Source organism: Carassius carassius, chromosome 28, assembly GCF_963082965.1.
Source record: "Carassius carassius chromosome 28, fCarCar2.1, whole genome shotgun sequence".
In the NCBI taxonomy this organism is placed as follows: domain Eukaryota; kingdom Metazoa; phylum Chordata; class Actinopteri; order Cypriniformes; family Cyprinidae; genus Carassius; species Carassius carassius.
In genome coordinates this window covers 27,889,172-27,909,165 of record NC_081782.1, presented here as the reverse complement: position 1 = coordinate 27,909,165, position 19,994 = coordinate 27,889,172, and the positions used below count along the sequence as shown (strand labels likewise).

General features: G+C 36.1%; 1 protein-coding gene across 5 annotated transcripts in view; it reads right to left on the bottom strand.

Moving 5' to 3' along the window:
* LOC132108259 (transcription factor Dp-2-like) overlaps window positions 1-19,994 on the bottom strand; it is a 144,751-nt gene that overhangs the window by 12,904 nt on the left and 111,853 nt on the right. For all 5 annotated transcript variants that reach the window (XM_059514935.1, XM_059514933.1, XM_059514934.1 and 2 more), the window contains 4 exons: window positions 14,209-14,297; window positions 5,797-5,927; window positions 5,342-5,389; window positions 5,112-5,144 (listed from right to left, as the gene is read on the bottom strand). In XM_059514935.1, coding sequence (XP_059370918.1) covers window positions 5,112-5,144; window positions 5,342-5,389; window positions 5,797-5,927; window positions 14,209-14,297 — 301 coding nt within the window. The remainder of the gene's footprint in view (window positions 1-5,111; window positions 5,145-5,341; window positions 5,390-5,796; window positions 5,928-14,208; window positions 14,298-19,994) is intronic.

Sequence of the window (19,994 nt, the reverse complement as noted above, 5' to 3'; positions counted from 1 at the left end):
ATAACAACACCTATTTTTTACTGTCTGGAATAGCACAGAGTGAAAAATGAACGTTTTCTTTATATCTAGAGGCAGTGATCATGACGTTAGTTCAGATAAGTACCGGTAACCTTTGTCATAGTGTCGTAGAACTGGTAAACTTTGTCTTTGTCATCTAGAAATAGAAAGCATCATGCTAGCTATATGGTCGTTTCTAAGCGTTTATCTCTTCCTCCGGTGAAAATGTTGTTGCAAACGTAGCCGTGTGTGTGTCGCTGTGTTTGGCAGGTGCTTGTGTGGGTGCTGTCCCATGGAAACGGTGTTGAAAAGCTTGTGCTGTAGGCAAGTAAGTGCGTTTTGTTCGCTGTTGGTCGATATCAATCTATCTATCTGTCTGTCTATCTATCTATATATCTAGTCCATCTATCTATATATATATATATATATATATATATCTATGTATTTATCTATAATCTGCGCTATCTGAATACTCTTGTCTACTACTCGTCTTTCTAGTCACTCTCAATGCTCTCAAGGCGGGCTTTGGTAAATTCTCTCCCCAACGTGACGTGATGCAATGCATTGTGGGGGAAAGGAGACCGCTGTAAGATAGTACCTACTTTTTCGTATTATATTCCGTTTTGTGATACCCAACAACATAAAATACAATGGATAACAGTTTACATGTTTATTAACAACAAGCAAATTGCACAAATTCGTTAAAAAATTAACCCTGCAACACGGCCTTTAAGCTAGAACAGTCTGTTTAAATATGAATCCTGCATGTTCTGCGTGTCTCTGTTAATGAATGGAGCGGAAGCGTGTCTTCCTTTATCACACACACTGAAGCGCGCTTGACGCTCGCGGTAATTTCAGCGTCTGCTGTCTCACTAAATAAGATGTGAACACATGAACAACATCTCCAGAACTGCTCTGACAGTCACTTCATGAGCATTTGACTGTTTGATTTGAGTAAAACTAGCGTCACATTACATACACAGAACTGTAAAGGTACGTCAACCAGTCAAAAAAAAAAGTCCGGTTTAGTTTAAAGACAATTATTTTCCAGAGATGTATTACTATTGTTCAGCAGAATGTACATAGCCTACTACTAAAAAAAAAATCTAACTTTTTAAGGTTTAAATCAACATTTCTTCCATGTTTCTTCCATTTTTAATAGTAAATCCCCTTTGTTTACCAAAAAGTTAAGTTTGCTTAATTTTCAATAATTAAAAGATAAATTAATGTTTTATGTGTTTAATGTGCATCTCAGAATAGTTTAGTAATCGAGTATTCTACCAAAAATTCCATCGATTAATCGGATAAAATGTTTTTAATTAAAGTGCAATATTAATTATGCAAGAGAAAATAAAACTCCTGGGTCTCTCAAAATGAACAACTAAGTTTCCTTTTTTAGAAAAGAAATATTTATATTTTTTAAATGCATAGAATGCAATGCATGCATCAAAAATAAACATTTAATTATTACCCATTGTTTCTCTGTCTGTACTTGTACTGTGAACAATGACAATAAAGTTGACAGATGAATTAAGTGCATTTAAGTGCCATTCAGTTGGGGTTTTAAATAAAGCATTTTCTGAGATGCACATTAAACACATAAAATATTAATTTGATTAATATTTTAATTATTGGAAATTAAGCAAACTTAACTTTTTGGTAAACTAAGGGGATTTACTATTAAAAATAAAACATGGAAGAAATGTGTGATTAAACTTTAAAAAAAAAAAAATGTTGGATATTTTTTTTTTTGTAGTAGGCTATGTACATTCTGCTGAACAATAGTAATACATCTCTGGCAAATAATTGTCTTTAAACTAAACAGGTCTTTTATTTTGACGGGTTGACGTACCTTTACAGTTCTGTGTATGTAATGTGACGCTAGTTTTACTCAAATCAAAGTCAAATGCTCATGAAGTGACTGTCAGAGCAGTTCTGGAGATGTTGTTCATGTGTTCACATCTTATTTAGTGAGACAGCAGACGCTGAAATCACCGCGAGCATCACGTGCGCTTCAGTGTGTGTAAATAAACGCAGACACGCTTCTGCACCATTCATTAACAGAGACACGCAGAACATGCAGGATTCATATTTAAACAGACTGTTCCGGCTTAATATTTACAGATATTAGTCCCTATCGTGATTTGATGTAAGTGCAATGAACTATTTTTGATTAATTCATTCAAAATGTGGCAAATTCCGTGCCATTCCGCGTTAAACTGTAAAATCCGTTTTTATGACTGGATTCCGCGATTCCCTCCGCGTTTACTGCATCACGGAAATCATAGGGCCCTAGTTGTGGTATGCCAGCTCTTATCTTGCAATGGACACACGCCACAACGTTCTCTTTACGTTTGCCCGCGCCCTCAAATCAAAACACTGCTGACTCCTTGCAGTATGTGATTTCGCCCGCAGCGCTTGAGTCTCCTTCCGCTTTGTGGGTGACGTAAACGCGTTGTGTCACATTAAAAAATCATTGCGAAAGAACCTGACGTGAGATTTAAAATAAATTAAAAGAGACTTTGAGGCAGAGGAATTTGCCTCGATCATTTTTTTTGTTAATCGAGTTACTCGAGGAATCGTTTCAGCCCTACTCATAACCTCTGGAGAGAAACACTGCAGAAGCTGAACAAGGATGAGACTTCGTAATGTGCATGTGTTGAAAGGCGCTGTGCATACGCAAGAGTTTTCATTAAAGCTAAAGTATACTCTGGGCTTCACAGACACCAGCGGGTTACATAATCCATCCGTGACTGAAAGTGAGGCAACATCAACCTCCCTGTGTCGCACTTACTGGAATTACTCCGTTGTTACACACGCGGTGATGCATCGTCTGATGTCATACGCATGCGATAAAACAAAGACATGGCTCAGGGTTCGCTGATGTGCCAAGCCAAGCACACAAACACGACTGGTGCTGAGGAGAGTTCATTCATTCACTTTCTCTCTCACATGCAAGCATTATAAATAGTGCAACTGCACTGTGCGGTGAATTATGTAACCAGCGCTCAATGAAGGAGAGAGGTGCGGGGAAACAGGAGGAACATGGGGAGAGAGGGGAGGGAGCAGCGGCGGCTGATTGGGGTTTCAGTCGTCAGGACAAATTAGTTCCAGATCAACAAAATTCACCCCTAATTGACTGAAAGTACTGTAGTGGCATAAGAGGGACGCTCACGTAGCTCTGTGACGGAGAAGAGCACATGCATTCACACACACGTGAGTGGCTCACAGGTCCTCGTGTGTATCATACATGCATGCACACACAGACACACACACAGATTTCTGCTTAGCAACAGTGCCGAGATGTGATCCCCCCCCTTGTGAAGAGTGTTTCAGCATCACAGAAATGCAGTCTCAGGATAGAAAAGAGAGAGGGAGAGAGGCAGAGGGAGGGCTGAAAAAGAGGATGGAGGAGAGAGGGGGAGGGAGATTCATCTGACCTTTCGCAGGAGAAGACACATCTGCCAGAATGCAGCAAAAACGAGAAGAGGCTCAGGAGAGTCACAGAAGGGTAACGATGTGTGTCTGTGCTTGATTACAAAGTAAAGCTATTTATAATTTGAGTGGGCTTCAACAGGAAATGACTATATTAAATCAGAATACAAAATTGCATGTATTTAGTCATTAAGAATGAAGTGCGTTTTGCACAGCATTAAGCACCACTGTAAAATGAATGACTGTTTTCAAACAGGTTTCCTGAACACTCCTCCTCGTCTGCTACTGGTCATAAACAGATAGCCCCGCCCCTAACCTCATGCCATTGGTCAAGGCAATATTTTCAAAACGTTCGGACCAAATCACAGAGCTCGTACTGCTTTGGAAACTAAATCAAAATTATTTTGGTGTAGAAGATTTCTCATTTTTATTAACCAAGTCAAAAATATTAGCAAAATAAGAGAAACTGTGAAAATAATACAGTGTTCAATCCAAAAATATTATTGAAAATGTAATTTAGTTATTAACACTTACAAACCAACATAACAAGCGAGTGTGAATATAAACTTATAAAAAATAAACTGCTATATACATACGCAAGCTGGCCTATTTGCACTTATTCATGCTGTTGTTGTTGGTATTTTTAATTTTTTCATACTATGGAAGTCAATGGCTACCGTCAACTGTTTGGTTGCCAACATTCTTCAAATATCATCTTTTGTGTTCGACAGCTGAAATAAAGCCATACAACAACTCGAGGGTGAGTAAATGATGACAGGATTTTCCCATTAACAGGTATCAATCATAAACTTGATTAAAGCCCCATTCACACCAAGAACGATAGCTATAAAAATAACTATATTTGCGTCCACACCAGCGACTTTAATACATCTCTGGTCAGAGAGCTTTTTAGATGGACACTGAAGCTTTTTAGGTCGGGTAGAATCTGTAATCTCTGAACGGGCTCATTTGTTGGCTTTCATGGCTGCAATGCACTGTTTTCCACCAACTGGCAACTTGGGGTGTTGAAATCCTATTGGGTAAACTGGCAGTGGGAGGAGTCACACAGAACGAAATAAAAACAGACATTCCATCACAGAACATACACTTCTAAAAAGAATAAGTGCTTATAGCTTGTTTGTTGGAGAAACATGTACATGAACTTATCTTGTTTCCTAAATATCTGTTAACATATGGTATTTTTTTCTGCATCAGAACAGTCAAAAGAATTACATGAAGCACCTTTTAGGACAGAGAAGCACTACAGTAACACATCGTGTGATGGAGAGGAACTAACACTGCACATCAACACTTGCAGATTGCACAGCGTTCTCCGTGAAATGTAGCACTGACGACTGACGTCAGAGAACAACTGCTACTCTAATTCAGCGTCAGCTCTAGAGGCCGAGTCGAGCGCAGATGCAAACATGACATTAATCAGATCCAATTAAGACATAAGAAGTGTGTGTGTGTGTGTGTGTGTATGTTAGCAGAGAAACTCATTAGGGACACAGGAGCACTGAAAGACAACTGGGTTTGCAGCTGTGATCCTCCATCGTCCTGCAGAACATCTGAGCCTCATAAATCCTAGTGAGACTACAGCGCTCTCCTTCTCTTGCTCTCTCTCACACACACACAAACAACTCAACTCAAAGTGTGGCCCAACTCAACTCATTTACCTGGACGAGGAATCACTCGAACACAGTCCATCCCTGTAAAACACACATTTTAATATTTCCACACACTCTGCTGAAATCTCACAACTATTTTTAGTTACCCTCTATAATTAGTTTTTTTTTTACATTTTTACACAAAATCATTTTCAATTTTTAAAACCATTATAAACAAATTTTTAAAAATGCAGCAAAGGCAGCTTAAAACAGATTTCGGTTTGAAAAGAGATGCCCACCTGTCTGAGAAATAAGAATCAATGTAGTCATGTGTCCTCTTTTTGTTTCTACGAAGAAGACGCCACAATTAGTCAACAAGTACACAAGGTTTGAGTTTGCCAAAAATATATGAATTCTATTCTTCATAAAATATACATATGGCTTTTAGAAGGTTTAAATAAGGTTAAACATGTTCAAGTCAATGTTTAAGCGAAAAAGCCATACAAATCTATAATTTATTAAACTTTGAAGAAATTGATGTTAAATTGTAATGATTTCAATTAATTAGACTTGTTTTGATTTTTATGAAAATGTACTTCAATCGTTAAAATGGGAAACGGAAAAAACGTTTTTTTCACAATAACTCTTCTGTATTCCTTTCTTTCTATCACTTCTCATGAGGACAGGAGAGGGGGACGCTTTCAAAGGATGACATTAAACTCAGTGTGTGAGAAACGGGTGTGTGTTCCCTCACCCCGGGGTCCACTCGTCGCCCTCGGGAGGGTGCGCTGGAGTAACCACGGCCAGCGGTGTTGTGTGTGGTGTAAACGGGCTGCCGATGAGGATACCTCCAGGATGAGACACTCTCTGCGGTGTGCTCAAAATCTGCAGAGAAAAAAATAAAAGTGCAAGGTTACGCAAATCTCAACTGAAGATTGACTAGTTAAGATCAGTACAGAGTATCACTGGGCTTTATTGGGTTTGGACCCCTGCTGGCAGATGCCCTAACTGCACCATTATGGAAGAAATAAACCGGTTTCTCCCCCATAATTCAAAGATGGCAGCATCCAGGTTGTGTCATTGAGATGAATGTGCTGTGCTTCAGGCGACCTCTACTCCAGCGCTGCTGACAGACACCTTTTCTGGTCTGGAGCACATGTAGATGAGCTGTGCTGCTGTACCTGGGCCTGCCTGAGAGCATTTCTACCCAGCAGCCCCTCTGCTAACATGAGTCTGTGTGTTGCGGCCCCTGAGGAGAGCAGTAGCCCAGCGCTGCAGGACATCCTCATCCATCAGCGCTGGCTCACAGATGCATTGGGAATGGCACTCTCCATCAGTGCTGCAGCGTGCAGTGCATAGCAGGCACTTTGTGTGCTTGAATGAAATGCATCCCATCTAGGGCTGTGGCGGTTGCCGTGACAACCGCGTCACCGCGGTGGTCGGTTGCTACCGCGGTTGTCTACTGCCACCGGCGGTAGTGCACGTGACGTCACAAACTCTATAGCAAGCATAATAAAAAGTTTTGTATATAAGTGTAATAACTGTAATAGTTGCAAATTCTAAGTCTATGGTAATTAACAAATTACCTCAAACACAGCGTTTCCTTTAGATATGCAGATTTGAGCGCAGGAAAATACAGTTTATGCATTCAGCAAATTAATTTAGTGTTGGGCGATGGATCTTGTTGGGAAAGCAAATACCGCATCACCGATCTGAAGTCATCTGCATTCATGTCAATCCATCAGCGTTTGCACAAGTTCTCGTGATCGCAAACGCTGGCTGGTCAGGTTTGGTGAGGCTTTCTCCAAACTGGCCAAATACGAACGAGACAGCGATGAATAAACGATGGTAACAAGAAATATGGCAACGATTCCTATTTCAAAGAGAGCGCGTTCAGATGAAGAGTTAGTTATTGAGCTTGCTTGGTGGCGGAAAAGTAAACGGACGCAACACAACCGCGTTGCGACAGGTTTAGTCTGTCTAGTGTCTATACAGGACATATGAACTCTGTGTCAGTAGCCTACATCACAGACCGGACGGGGATTTATCATGTCGTGTTGTGCTGCATCCAGTGTAGCATCACTGATTATAATCAGTATTTTGTCGCTCTGCGTCGCTCGTGTCCGTTAGACAGGGTGTATTTAACTTTCTTATTTAGGCTACTTTCTTGTTTAACTGAATTATTTCTTTGATATTTATTTTAGTGTTTTGCAGGCGGCGTTCACTGACAGAAGTGCTCAAATAAACACTAACTGACGAGTTAAATAGGATGTGTTAGATGAGTGAGACAGTGCTGGGCTGATTTCTAGACGTGCATACATATAAATTTATCCTGTATATAATATATATAAAATATATTACATGCATGCACAGTTTAAGTTAGCTTTAATCACCTTTTTTGGTAATTCCATGAATTAACTGACCACGACACTGCTTGAACATAGTTTATTTCGCAGTTTGATATGAAAGGATACGCACAAAGGAAGCGCGCCGCCTTTGAGCACAGGACCGTCCGCGCTCGCTTAACTTGCACCTGATAATAAAGTGAAGTGGAGCGCGTGTCTGAAATGTCTCCTGTTCAGTCATTCTGCGACTGAATAAATTCACTTCTTGTCTTGAGAAAAAGTGACAGAAGCAGCAGTTGTGAGTGGGTGGCCATCCCCGCCCCTACGTAAAATAATTTGAATACGTTAAACTGGAAAAAAATTATCGCTTTCGTTAACGAGCAAATTTTGACACTAATATATTTAGAATTTTTTATATATATTTATATTTATATTTATAATTATTATTTTATTTATTTATTTTATTTTTTCCAAACACCGCGCCACCGGCGGTTGTTGGTCCATGACTACCGCGGTGGTAAAAATCAGCCACCGTCACAGCCCTAATACCATCATCTGCTGTTTTTGTCAAAATGTGCAGTTTACAGCACACTGCACTGAATACTGGATCTCACAATGCAGTGAACAGTGAATAGAAAGCGCTACAGACACAATTTGTAACATTTATTTATTTATTCAACTTAGGAAAGAAAAAAAATAATAATTAAAAAATTCCAACATTTATATATAAATTGCTTTAATATATAGAACTGTTTCCTTTATAATATAATCCAGTAATCTGAAATAAATTATTCACATATTTTCAGTTTTATTTTAGCTTAGGTTATCGTAACTTTAAGTGCTTTTGTCATGTTTACTATTATTTTAAGTATTTATATATAGCTTTATGTACAAACTGACAAAACACATTTCCACTGTGATCATACATCATTTCATATATCAGCTTTATTTAAATTAATTGTTTTTGTTATTATCATTATTTAAATAAAACGATTCAAAAGAAAATTTTAGGGCATTGTGCTACCAAGCGCAAGGTTGGGGGTTTGATTCCCCGGGAACACACGATAGGTAAAAACTGTTAGCCTGAATGCACTGTACGTCGCTTTGGATAAAAGCGTCTGCTAAATGCATAAATTTAATTTAATTTTAATTTAATTTAATATTATTGCGTGAATTGCATTTAAATGGTTTCATTTATAATATGCTAACTGACAAATTAAAGCATGCAACATAAAACTGAAATATCAGTTAAAAGTATATATATATATATATATATATATATATATATATATATATATATATATATATATATATATATATATATATATATATATATATATATATATAAAAGTATAGTTTTAGTCTCATATTTTAGTAATTTTTTATTATATTAGTAGTTTTGTTATAATATATTTATATATTATTATAGCATTTTTTAAAATGGCTATTACTTTCATGTATTAGGTTTTCATTTTAATTTTATGCTTTTTTTTATAATTTTTATAACTTTTTTTCCCATATATTTGAATCATACTGTAGTTGATTAAATTGATTGAATTTAATTATTTAATGAAATGTTTTAATTGATGTTATTTTAGTTTTACTCATTTTAGTACTTTAGTACTTAAACATATTTTAGTTTGCTGTCAAGGCAACATGTCTAATTTTCGTCTCTGGACCCTGCAGCATGCCACTCTTTAAATGTGCATCACTGCATTCAGCAGGCAGATTACAGTAAGCTTCGGTAGCATCTCTCAGCCCGTTACTGCGCTCTCTCTTATGTTAATGGATATGAAGGTGAAACTGAGAGAACAGGACGTGATCGTAAGTGAGATCTGCTCAGAGCGTATCCAAACACCGAGCGAGTGAGGGTCTTAACGAGGGTCTCTCACGCCATCCACTCGTTCATAAACTCATTAGCTCCTTTCACTGCCCCTCCACCAACACATTCTTCAGGAAGTTGACCTAAAAATTGCTTACTTGTGGTTTTGTGTTTAGCTAGAATAGGATGAAATAGTTTAGCACTGAAAACAAACACACATTTCACCTTTAAAAGTATGCATTTACAAAGAAGATACTTCCTGACAGTCGTTCTAGGTCTCCTCTTACAGCACCGTCTCGCTCCTTCGTGTGATTGCATCTTTTCTACATTCCTTTCTTTTGTTCAGCTCGGTGCAGCCATACTGACCCATAAACACCCCCCTCTCCTTATCTGTGTGTGTACTCGTGCAGTAAAGCCAGTCTATCAGATCCTGTCAGGATTCACTGCCCACTGCTGGACACAGCATGAACTGCAGCACGACTGTCCCCTCTACAAACATTGTTTTGCTCTTATTTCCCCTCAATATCATTCTGTCCTAGTTTCTATAGTTTTGAATGATGACTGAAAACTTGTGTAAGGGAAACTTCTTGTGTTTATTGACATCTTACGATGACTTGCTTGGTTTTCCTCAACTCTAAGTCGCTTTTCACACAAGGAGGTAGAATTTGTGAACAAGACAGGCAAAGTTACAATGTTTTTGTTATTTACTGGTAACACTTAAGATCTCATCAGTTGACTTTAATTTGTGTTAATTATATAATTTGTAAATTTAAAAATCTTATTGCTTATCTTAATGCTCATGGCTACAAAAAAACGAATGCAATGGAAGATATGAAATATTATTTCCAAGCATACTGTCCCCCGATTCTCAAAGTATTTTGACTTTATTCTCAGAGTATTCTGACTTTATTCTCAGAGTATTCTGATTTTATTCTCAGAGTATTCTGATTTTATTCTCAGAGTATTCTGATTTTATTCTCAGAGTATTCTGACTTTATTCTCAGAGTATTCTGATTTTATTCTCAGAGTATTCTGACTTTATTCTCAGAGTATTCTGACTTTATTCTCAGAGTATTCTGACCTTATTCTCAGAGTATTTCGACTTTATTCTCAGAGTATTCCGAATTTATTCGACTTTATTCTCATAGTATTTCGACTTTATTCTCAAAGTATTCTGACTTAATTCTCAAAGTATTTCAGCTTTATTCTCAAAGTATTTCGACTTTATTCTCAAAGTATTCTGACTTTATTCTCAAAGTATTTCAGCTTTATTCTCAAATTATTTCGACTTTATTCTCATAGTATTTCGACTTTATTCTCAAAGTATTCTCAAAGTATTCTGACTTAATTCTCAAAGTATTTCAGCTTTATTCTCAAAGTATTCTCAAAGTATTCTCAAAGTATTCTCAAAGTATTCTGACTTTATTCTCAAAGTATTTCGACTATTCTCAAAGTATTCTCATAGTATTCTGAGAATAAAGCTGAAATACTTTGAGAATTAAGTCAAAGTATTTCGACTTTATTCTCAAAGTATTTCGACTTTATTCTCAAACTATTTCAGCTTTATTCTCAAAGTTTTTCTGCTTTATTCTCAAAGTTTTTCTGCTTTATTCTCAAAGTATTTCTGCTTTATTCTCAAAGTATTCTCAAAGTATTCTCAAAGTATTCTGACTTTATTCTCAAAGTATTCTGACTTTATTCTCAAAGTATTTCAGCTTTATTCTCATAGAATTGACTTTATTCTCAAAGTATTCTCAAAGTATTCTGACTTTATTCTCAAAGTATTTCGACTTTATTCTCAAAGTATTTCGACTTTATTCTCAAAGTATTTCGACTTTATTCTCAAAGTATTTCGACTTTATTCTCAAAGTATTTCGACTTTATTCTCAAAGTATTTCGACTTTATTCTCAAAGTATTTCGACTTTATTCTCAAAGTATTTCGACTTTATTCTCATAGTATTTCGACTTTATTCTCATAGTATTTTGACTTTATTCTCATAGTATTTCGACTTTACTCTCATAGTATTTCGACTTTACTCTCATAGTATTTCGACTTTACTCTCATAGTATTTCGACTTTACTCTCAAAGTATTTCGACTTTACTCTCAAAGTATTTCGACTTTACTCTCAAAGTATTTCGACTTTACTCTCAAAGTATTTCGACTTTACTCTCAAAGTATTTCGACTTTATTCTCATAGTATTTCGACTTTATTCTCATAGTATTTCGACTTTATTCTCATAGTATTTCGACTTTATTCTCATAGTATTTCGACTTTATTCTCATAGTATTTCGACTTTATTCTCAGAGTATTTCGACTTTATTCTCAGAGTATTCCGAATTTATTCGACTTTATTCTCATAGTATTTCGACTTTATTCTCAAAGTATTCTCAAAGTATTCTGACTTTATTCTCAAAGTATTTCAGCTTTATTCTCAAAGTATTTCAGCTTTATTCTCAAAGTATTTCAGCTTTATTCTCAAAGTATTTCAGCTTTATTCTCAAAGCATTTCGACTTTATTCTCAAAGCATTTCGACTTTATTCTCAAAGCATTTCGACTTTATTCTCAAAGCATTTCGACTTTATTCTCAAAGCATTTCGACTTTATTCTCAAAGTATTTCGACTTTACTCTCAAAGTATTTCGACTTTACTCTCAAAGTATTTCGACTTTACTCTCAAAGTATTTCGACTTTATTCTCAAAGTATTCTCAAAGTATTCTGACTTTATTCTCATAGTATTTCAACTTTATTCTCAGAGTATTCCGAATTTATTCGACTTTATTCTCATAGTATTTCGACTTTATTCTCAAAGTATTCTCAAAGTATTCTGACTTTATTCTCAAAGTATTTCAGCTTTATTCTCAAAGCATTTCGACTTTATTCTCAAAGCATTTCGACTTTATTCTCAAAGCATTTCGACTTTATTCTCAAAGCATTTCGACTTTATTCTCAAAGCATTTCGACTTTATTCTCAAAGCATTTCGACTTTATTCTCAAAGCATTTCGACTTTATTCTCAAAGCATTTCGACTTTATTCTCAAAGCATTTCGACTTTATTCTCAAAGCATTTCGACTTTATTCTCAAAGCATTTCGACTTTATTCTCAAAGCATTTCGACTTTATTCTCAAAGCATTTCGACTTTATTCTCAAAGCATTTCGACTTTATTCTCAAAGCATTTCGACTTTATTCTCAAAGCATTTCGACTTTACTCTCAAAGTATTTCGACTTTACTCTCAAAGTATTTCGACTTTACTCTCAAAGTATTTCGACTTTACTCTCAAAGTATTTCGACTTTACTCTCAAAGTATTTCGACTTTACTCTCAAAGTATTCTCAAAGTATTTCGACTTTATTCTCAAAGTATTCTCAAAGTATTTCGACTATTCTCAAAGTATTCTCAAAGTATTCTGACTTAATTCTCAAAGTATTTCAGCTTTATTCTCAAAGTATTTCGACTTTATTCTCATAGTATTTCGGCTTTATTCTCAAAGTATTTCGACTTTATTCTCAAAGTATTTCGACTTTATTCTCAAAGTATTTCGACTTTATTCTCAAAGTATTTCGACTTTATTCTCAAAGTATTTCGACTTTATTCTCAAAGTATTTCGACTTTATTCTCAAAGTATTTCGACTTTATTCTCAAAGTATTTCGACTTTATTCTCAAAGTATTTCGACTTTAAGAGTTATCCTTTTATTTCTTTGTGCATGATGTTGTTGTCATTTTGTGTTGCAATTAGATTATATAAATATAGATGATACAATTTGTGAACATCGTTGGTTTTTGTTTTGTTTTTGTGGCAGTAAGCTTCCTAAAAACTCTGCCCCCGGTCCAGTTTCACATCTGCTCCATGGGTTGGGAGTACAGTTTTATGACAACATTATGTTCCTACAGTTTCTGATTTGAAACTAAACAGCAAAAAAATTACAACAGAATTGAGACATTTGATTTCTAGTGAATCATTGTACTTTAGATAGATTTATGCTTTATACATAGATAAATATTGATTGTTTTTTTTTATATCACAGCATATTGTGTTTTGCAGATTTACTGCATTTTACTTCTTGCATACTAGTGGATTCTCAGTTATGGTTCCTCTAAATCATTTGACATCTTTACAAAACAAACATAAATGCTTATGAAATTATACGTGATGACACTGCATATGGATGCACACAACTGTTGCCAATGTTGAATACATCAAAAATGGTCACAAGATTGCTTCCAGCAGCCTTTGTTTAATCAGTGTGTTTGGGACACATAGGGCCCTATAATACGCTCGGCACAAGTGTGTTTGCTAGTTTCAGTCCGGTGCGTTCGCATTTTCCCATCCAGCGCCACGTTGTTTAATTTTTGCACCCACGGGCGTGCTGGTCTAAAAAAGAAGTTTGTTCAGGCGCATTACTATTTTAAGAAGCTGAAAATAGACTGCGCCATAGACCAACTCAAACCTGGTCTAAAGTCTGGAGCAATGTTTTTTCTTTGTTATTTAAAGAGTGTACACGCTGCTTATTAAACACAGCAGCACACAAACATGCCAAATATTACAAATTAATGGATTGCAATGCATATGAATTTTTTGAAGGCAAATTAAATATATAAATGCCTACATGTCATAATGGATAGTCATCACATGTATCAGAATTAATTATTTGCTCGCACATGAGCAGCTCCGTTTAATCTCGGAGACGCGTTCCACCATGTAAATAGCAAATCCGTCATGGCACGAGCACAACTGGCTCTTAAAGGGAATGGAAGATGAGACTCTGATTGGTTTACTGCACGTTACGCCCAAAAAACACCCATTACTCATTAAGAAAATGGGGACAACCCGTTTAGACCATGCGCCTGGCGTTTTTGGGGTTTTTCCGTAATTAAAATAGCAAATGTGGATTTGGACACGGCCTGAGTGCACCTGCGCTTTACACTTTGTGTTTAGATCGTTAAAATAGGGCCCTATGAGTTTAAGTACACAGGTGTGTTTGCGTGACACTAACCATCTTGGCTCCCACATTGGAGTTGACTGTTCCTAGTGTGATCTTGGTGGCTGGGCTGTAGCTGGACGGCGTTACCAGGGAAATGTTGCCTGCAAACACAAACACAGTCAAACTGATGTTCACAAATAAGAGCTGAGATCTTCTGAGAGGAAAAACACATTTCACAGACCAGCAGAGGCTTGAATGGATCACAGAATGGGCAGAATGGAAATGAATTCGTTCTCTCAAGCAGATCCAGTTTTACAGCCTGTTTGCAAAGCAGAAATGCCACTCAAATTACTTGGATGTAGTGACGTAATGTTGTGCTTTTTCAACGGATCATTGAAAAAAATTTTTGTGCAGCATCAGACCTGAAAAATAACTGTTTACTGGTCAACAATTTAAAAGGCTAAAACTGAATAAATCACATTCTGATGCAGTTGTGTAAAGTTGCATGTTCTGATTCTCAAACTCTTTTTTTGTGACGAGACGCGTGCGTTCAAACTCTATGGGGCAAGTTGTCACAAGTGAAACCTGTCATCAGTCAGTCCATTACAGGCTTTGCAGTAAAAAGTAAAACTATTATGAAATACAAAATAAATCAAACTGCCGAACTGAAGTGCTGTTCAGTGTATCAAACTGAACTGAACTACTCTGAATTGACAAAAGTGCTTTTAAATCTGAACAGACTTGTGGTCAACTCGTATTGTACTTCAAGTCCATTTCCTCTGCAGTACATGTGGGAGTGATTGGTTTCCCACTGTTTTCAGTCAGATTCAAAGAGAAATGGGCGGCCTTAAAAACATAAAAAAAATGTTGATTTATAGATAATAAAGCTATCAAATGAAGTGGCATTTCATTTTATGCCAATAAATAGCATAACGACACATTTCAAGCAAAACTTTTCACAAAATGATTTGTCAAACTAGTGGAACATGTTAACCCTGTAAAGCCTGACATTTTTATTATTTATTTGTTTATTTTTAAATGGTAGAGTTCAAATGTGTTTCTGTTGTGTATCATTTGAAACATCAGGCTGTTATGGCTCATAGTTCATAATAGAAGGGTTCATTCAGAGGCCCAGACTGAACAAATATATCACATTTAGTCCAGCTACTTCTATTTACATTGCTTATAAATAAGATGAAATAGATAGATAGATTGTAATGAAAATAAATGCGACGTTTTATAACAGTATTCGTCTTCACGACCTGAAGAGGTTTTCACTATTGTTCTAAAAGGCCTTTTACTCGCTTGCTGTAAAAACTATTCAACTATACGACTGAAAGTATGTAGTTCAACAGGTTTCTCAAAGTTTTGAACATGTTGATAATTTACTGTCCTCAGTAATGTGCATATCTAATATGATACAGAAGATTTTCTGGTTTAAAGTGGTTCTCTACACCTGTTGATCCTCTAGGACTCCTGTGTGAACACATCCACTAAAATCACTGGAGCATCCGCTGGTTAAATCTCACTGCAAAGTCTTTAAAAGGTGAGTTTTTCAGGCAGTTTTGGGAAAACTTTTGTCACTTAACTGTATCCCTTGCATCCCCTTGTATAGTGTCAGTACTGTTTAATGACTTGCAGCCATGAATGTCTCCTTCAGACCCCAGTAAGTGACTGTTGTGTGTGTGTGGGATATGTGAGGGAAGCTTACAGTATGGAGATGGAGGCCAAGACACTAGAAACGCTTTCATTGAATTCTGTGGTGTCTTCTGAATGGGAATGCAAATCATGTAAATGTTGTGGCATATCAGATGCAAAACCATGCAAATGGGCTTCGCAATCACGCACAAACACGCAATGGAGTGAACACACCCAGTACTGTCTGAATGAGACGACGCATGCCAACGACTCCACCTCTACGCATGCCTGCGTCCCACACACACTCCAAATACACCGTCCTGAACACAATCTGATCTTCCAGCTGTCTGTGACGCTCACAGTGCGTCTTTGTCTGGCTACTGAGCTGTGTTTACAATGTTCTATTGACTTTATATACCACCAACACAAAGTACCTCTCATGCTTTCATAAAGTACGACAGCAGATGTGGTCATGACTCATTTACATAAATGAAATGTGGTTATGATTGCCTCTAAAAGAGCGCGCTACTGAAAGTGACCAGTCATAGCACACATTATTAGCTACTTCAGTGTTTTTTAACTGTTGGGTCATGACCCAAAAGTGGTTTGCGAGACCGTTCAGAGTGGGTCGTGGAGTGTACGGCAAAAAAAAAAAAAAAAAAAACACATCCACAACAAAAAACTTAATTCTAAATGTATTTCTGATGTGAGACTTGTATTTTAAAATGACATGCATGAAGCTGTTGACACTTCTACCGATATTTTCATATCTTGTTATGAAATAAATAGCCTCACACCTCAGAAAAGCTAAATATCCTGTCCCCGATGTTATACCGTGCTCATAGCGCACACTCTTCAAAAGCATTTCTCGATTTATTTTACGGATTATCCATCAATGTTTTTTCAATGTTTCAAACTCTCAAATTTCATTCAAGAAAGAAGAATCAAAGCTGTTTGGCATCAGTGCCATCAAACCTGGTGCGACCAATGCACAAATTACATTTAAAGTAGGTCTAAAGCAGAAATTATTATTGTCTTTTTACAGGACGGGACTTGATTTTGTTTAACAGGAATTGAATGGTTCATTGTCCTTTTCTAATTAGGATGTTTCATTTGGGTTTCAGACTCCTCAGGCTGTTAGAAAGCCTTATTCTTCTGCCCTCACCTTAGTGATCAAGTTATCAGAAAAGCGTTGTCGTTTCTTATTAAAGATTATGTGGAAACTATTTATAAATGATGTGCACAGATAAATCATTTACAATGAACACTGTAATATTCCATGACAACAATAAGAATTGTCCAATTTGATTTGACTTATAAATGGAGATTGGCGATAATCGGTTCAATATCCGATATTTTTCCATAAATGGATATCAGTTTTGTAGTATTGGACACAGCAATAAATGCACCATCTTTGGGCATTTGAGAACTGCAAGACTGCCATTTTGGCTGATCACAGGTAAAGAAACTTGCTTTAATTAAAATAAGCCATTAATGCACAAATTAGATGTGTCAAATGATTAAATAAATTGAATGTTGAATTAAATAAAACATTAATTCTCTCTCTGTTGTCTATGCTTACAAACATAGTCTCGGTTGATGCTCAGGAATGTCCCAGCGAGGCCACCAAACGTATGTAGCTTTTAAGATCATCCATTCATTCAAAACTAAATAATTTTAACATTAACTGTATAACTTTTAGAAAATATTATCTCGCATAATAACAGTTTGTTCAGTTCAATGCTAACAACTGTGACTAAAACAAAAGAAAAACAATAAATGAATATCAGTTCTGCATATTGGTTATCAAGATATCGGTGCAGAGTTTTCAATTCTGTAGGGGGTGCTGTTGGCCTACTTCTAATAAAATGAAAGCAAAATAAACAAATCTGTCCCCGGACCACAAAATCAGTCTTAAGTGTCAATTTTTCAAAACGATGAGATTTATAATAAATAAGCTTTCTATTGATGTATGGTTAACTAGGATCAGACAAAATCCTAGTAAATATCCAGACATGTATTTGGCCGAGATTAGGGCTGGGCGATATATCGAATATTAGCGATAATATCGGAATAATTGTGACGACGATGTACAGTTTGAATATATTGGGAATATCGAATATTTCAAATTCAAGCATACTTTCCCAAAAGAACGCGCCGAATGTCCAAAAAAGGAACCTGTAACTGCTGACTGCTCTACGCCCCTCTAATACGAGAGCTTTAATGATAGCGGTTGCCAGATAACAAGAGTTTAAATCTCCGAATCAGAGCTCCGCATTTTCTGCCCGGTGTTTGCTTATTTTAAGCAATCTGGCAACCATGCGCACGTGCTCACTCCTCATTGCGGAAGAGCCGCCGGTGATAATCTGAAAACACTAACAAGCTGGAATTGAGCGATCTAATGAAAGCGTCGTTCAGCCGGTCTGTGTTCTGTCGTTTGATCTCAACTGTATTGTTTGCATTTGTGATCACAAAATAAATGCACTTACTCGACCGCTGATGTTTGAATAGAGAAACATAGGCTATGGCCATTTGGAATTACTATTGGGGAATTTCACTGATATGTTTAACAGTTTCCATAATATAGACAGAGAAAATGCAAAAGTCTTTGGTATTCATTTATATATATTTATATATAAGAAATAGCTATGTGCTTCAGCAACTAGCTCCCCATCTAAGAGGGTTTTTAGGGTCAGTAGGAACATAGTTTCATGCCACAGAGCTTCTCTTAAAACCACAGACAGTTGACAGACTTGTGTTCTTAGCTTAAAAACTTGTGATCTCTTGGTCTAGATTTTTTTAACTGCTTAAATTAGCTGTTTAATCTAAATGGGTTTTTTTTTTAATGGGCAAAAGAAAATCATGTTTTATTTTTTATTATTTAAATGCAAATGCAAACATATCGAGATATATATCGAATATCGTAAAAAATTTGACAATATCGAGATATCATTTTTTTTTGTATATCGCCCAGCCCTAGACGAGATACAAAGATTTTCAGAATTTTTACAAGTCTTTTGTTTTAGAACATTTACAAATGTTAATTCAAAATAAAATGCCAAGGTTACCATTTCAGATAAAAAAATGCAGTGATTAATATATAGTTTATTTATAGTTCTTTTCAAATCGTTTAATGTACTGTCATTATAAAATAACTTTATTATTGTTTATTTAATTCTAACATTTTTTTTTATATAAACTACATATCAGTATCAGCATCTGCTATCAGCCAAATTGAGGTAAAAATCCAATATCATGAATCCCTAATGGCAACATATTTCATTCTGTTCCTCAAACATATTGTATTCATATGACTTGTTTTATTGCTATTTTTCATCCTTTTTAAGGCTTGACAGCTTTCATTTATGGAAAAAGTGGTTCAGCTATTCCTTCTGTGTTTCTTTGGAAGTCAGTCATACAGCTTTCAAAGAACAGAAATGATTGTGAGAATTTTCAGAAAGAAATTTTTAGGGCAGCCTTTCTGTTAAAATTTCAAACCCAGTTTAGGGTTGGGTATTGTTCAAAATCTTTCGATCCGGTGCCAATTTCGATACCTCAGTTTCGATACCGGTTCCTAACGATACGTTTTTCGATACCATATGTTTTAAAATCCATTTCAACATCAACACAAATACATTAAACACAAAACATTTATTTTTCACCTTAATTAAAACAAATTCTGGTAACACTTCACACTCAGGATAACATTATTTAATACAACTGGTTGTGCTTTTTGGATAGGGGTGTGCCATTCAGGGGCGGACTGGGACCAAAAAGTTGCCCTGGACTTTTTGGCCCACAGCAGCCCACCACATCATAACGCAAACGCCCCAGTTTTGATGTCATTTATTAATTTAATATTTAAGTAAACGGTTTGGGGATTTTAACCAATAGGGCAACTGATCCTCCGTTGAAAAAAACAAAAAAAAAAAAACAGCAGCTGTTCATTTAGAGACTCCTAGTGAGCATACATACATACATGCTCATCAAGACACAAACATTCGTCTAGAACGCACACTTTGCATTCAGTTAGCAGATCCATACGAATCATGCATGAAATAGAAGTTTATAAACTCAAACGATAGCTTTATGTGCTTTACAGATGAACTTGAAGTCTTTATTCATTCGAGATGTTCAATAATAGATCATCTTTGGCTCGGTAATACAAGTTCATGATCCAATTAGTGAACCGATGATTCTTTTGAGTCAATCTTTTAAAA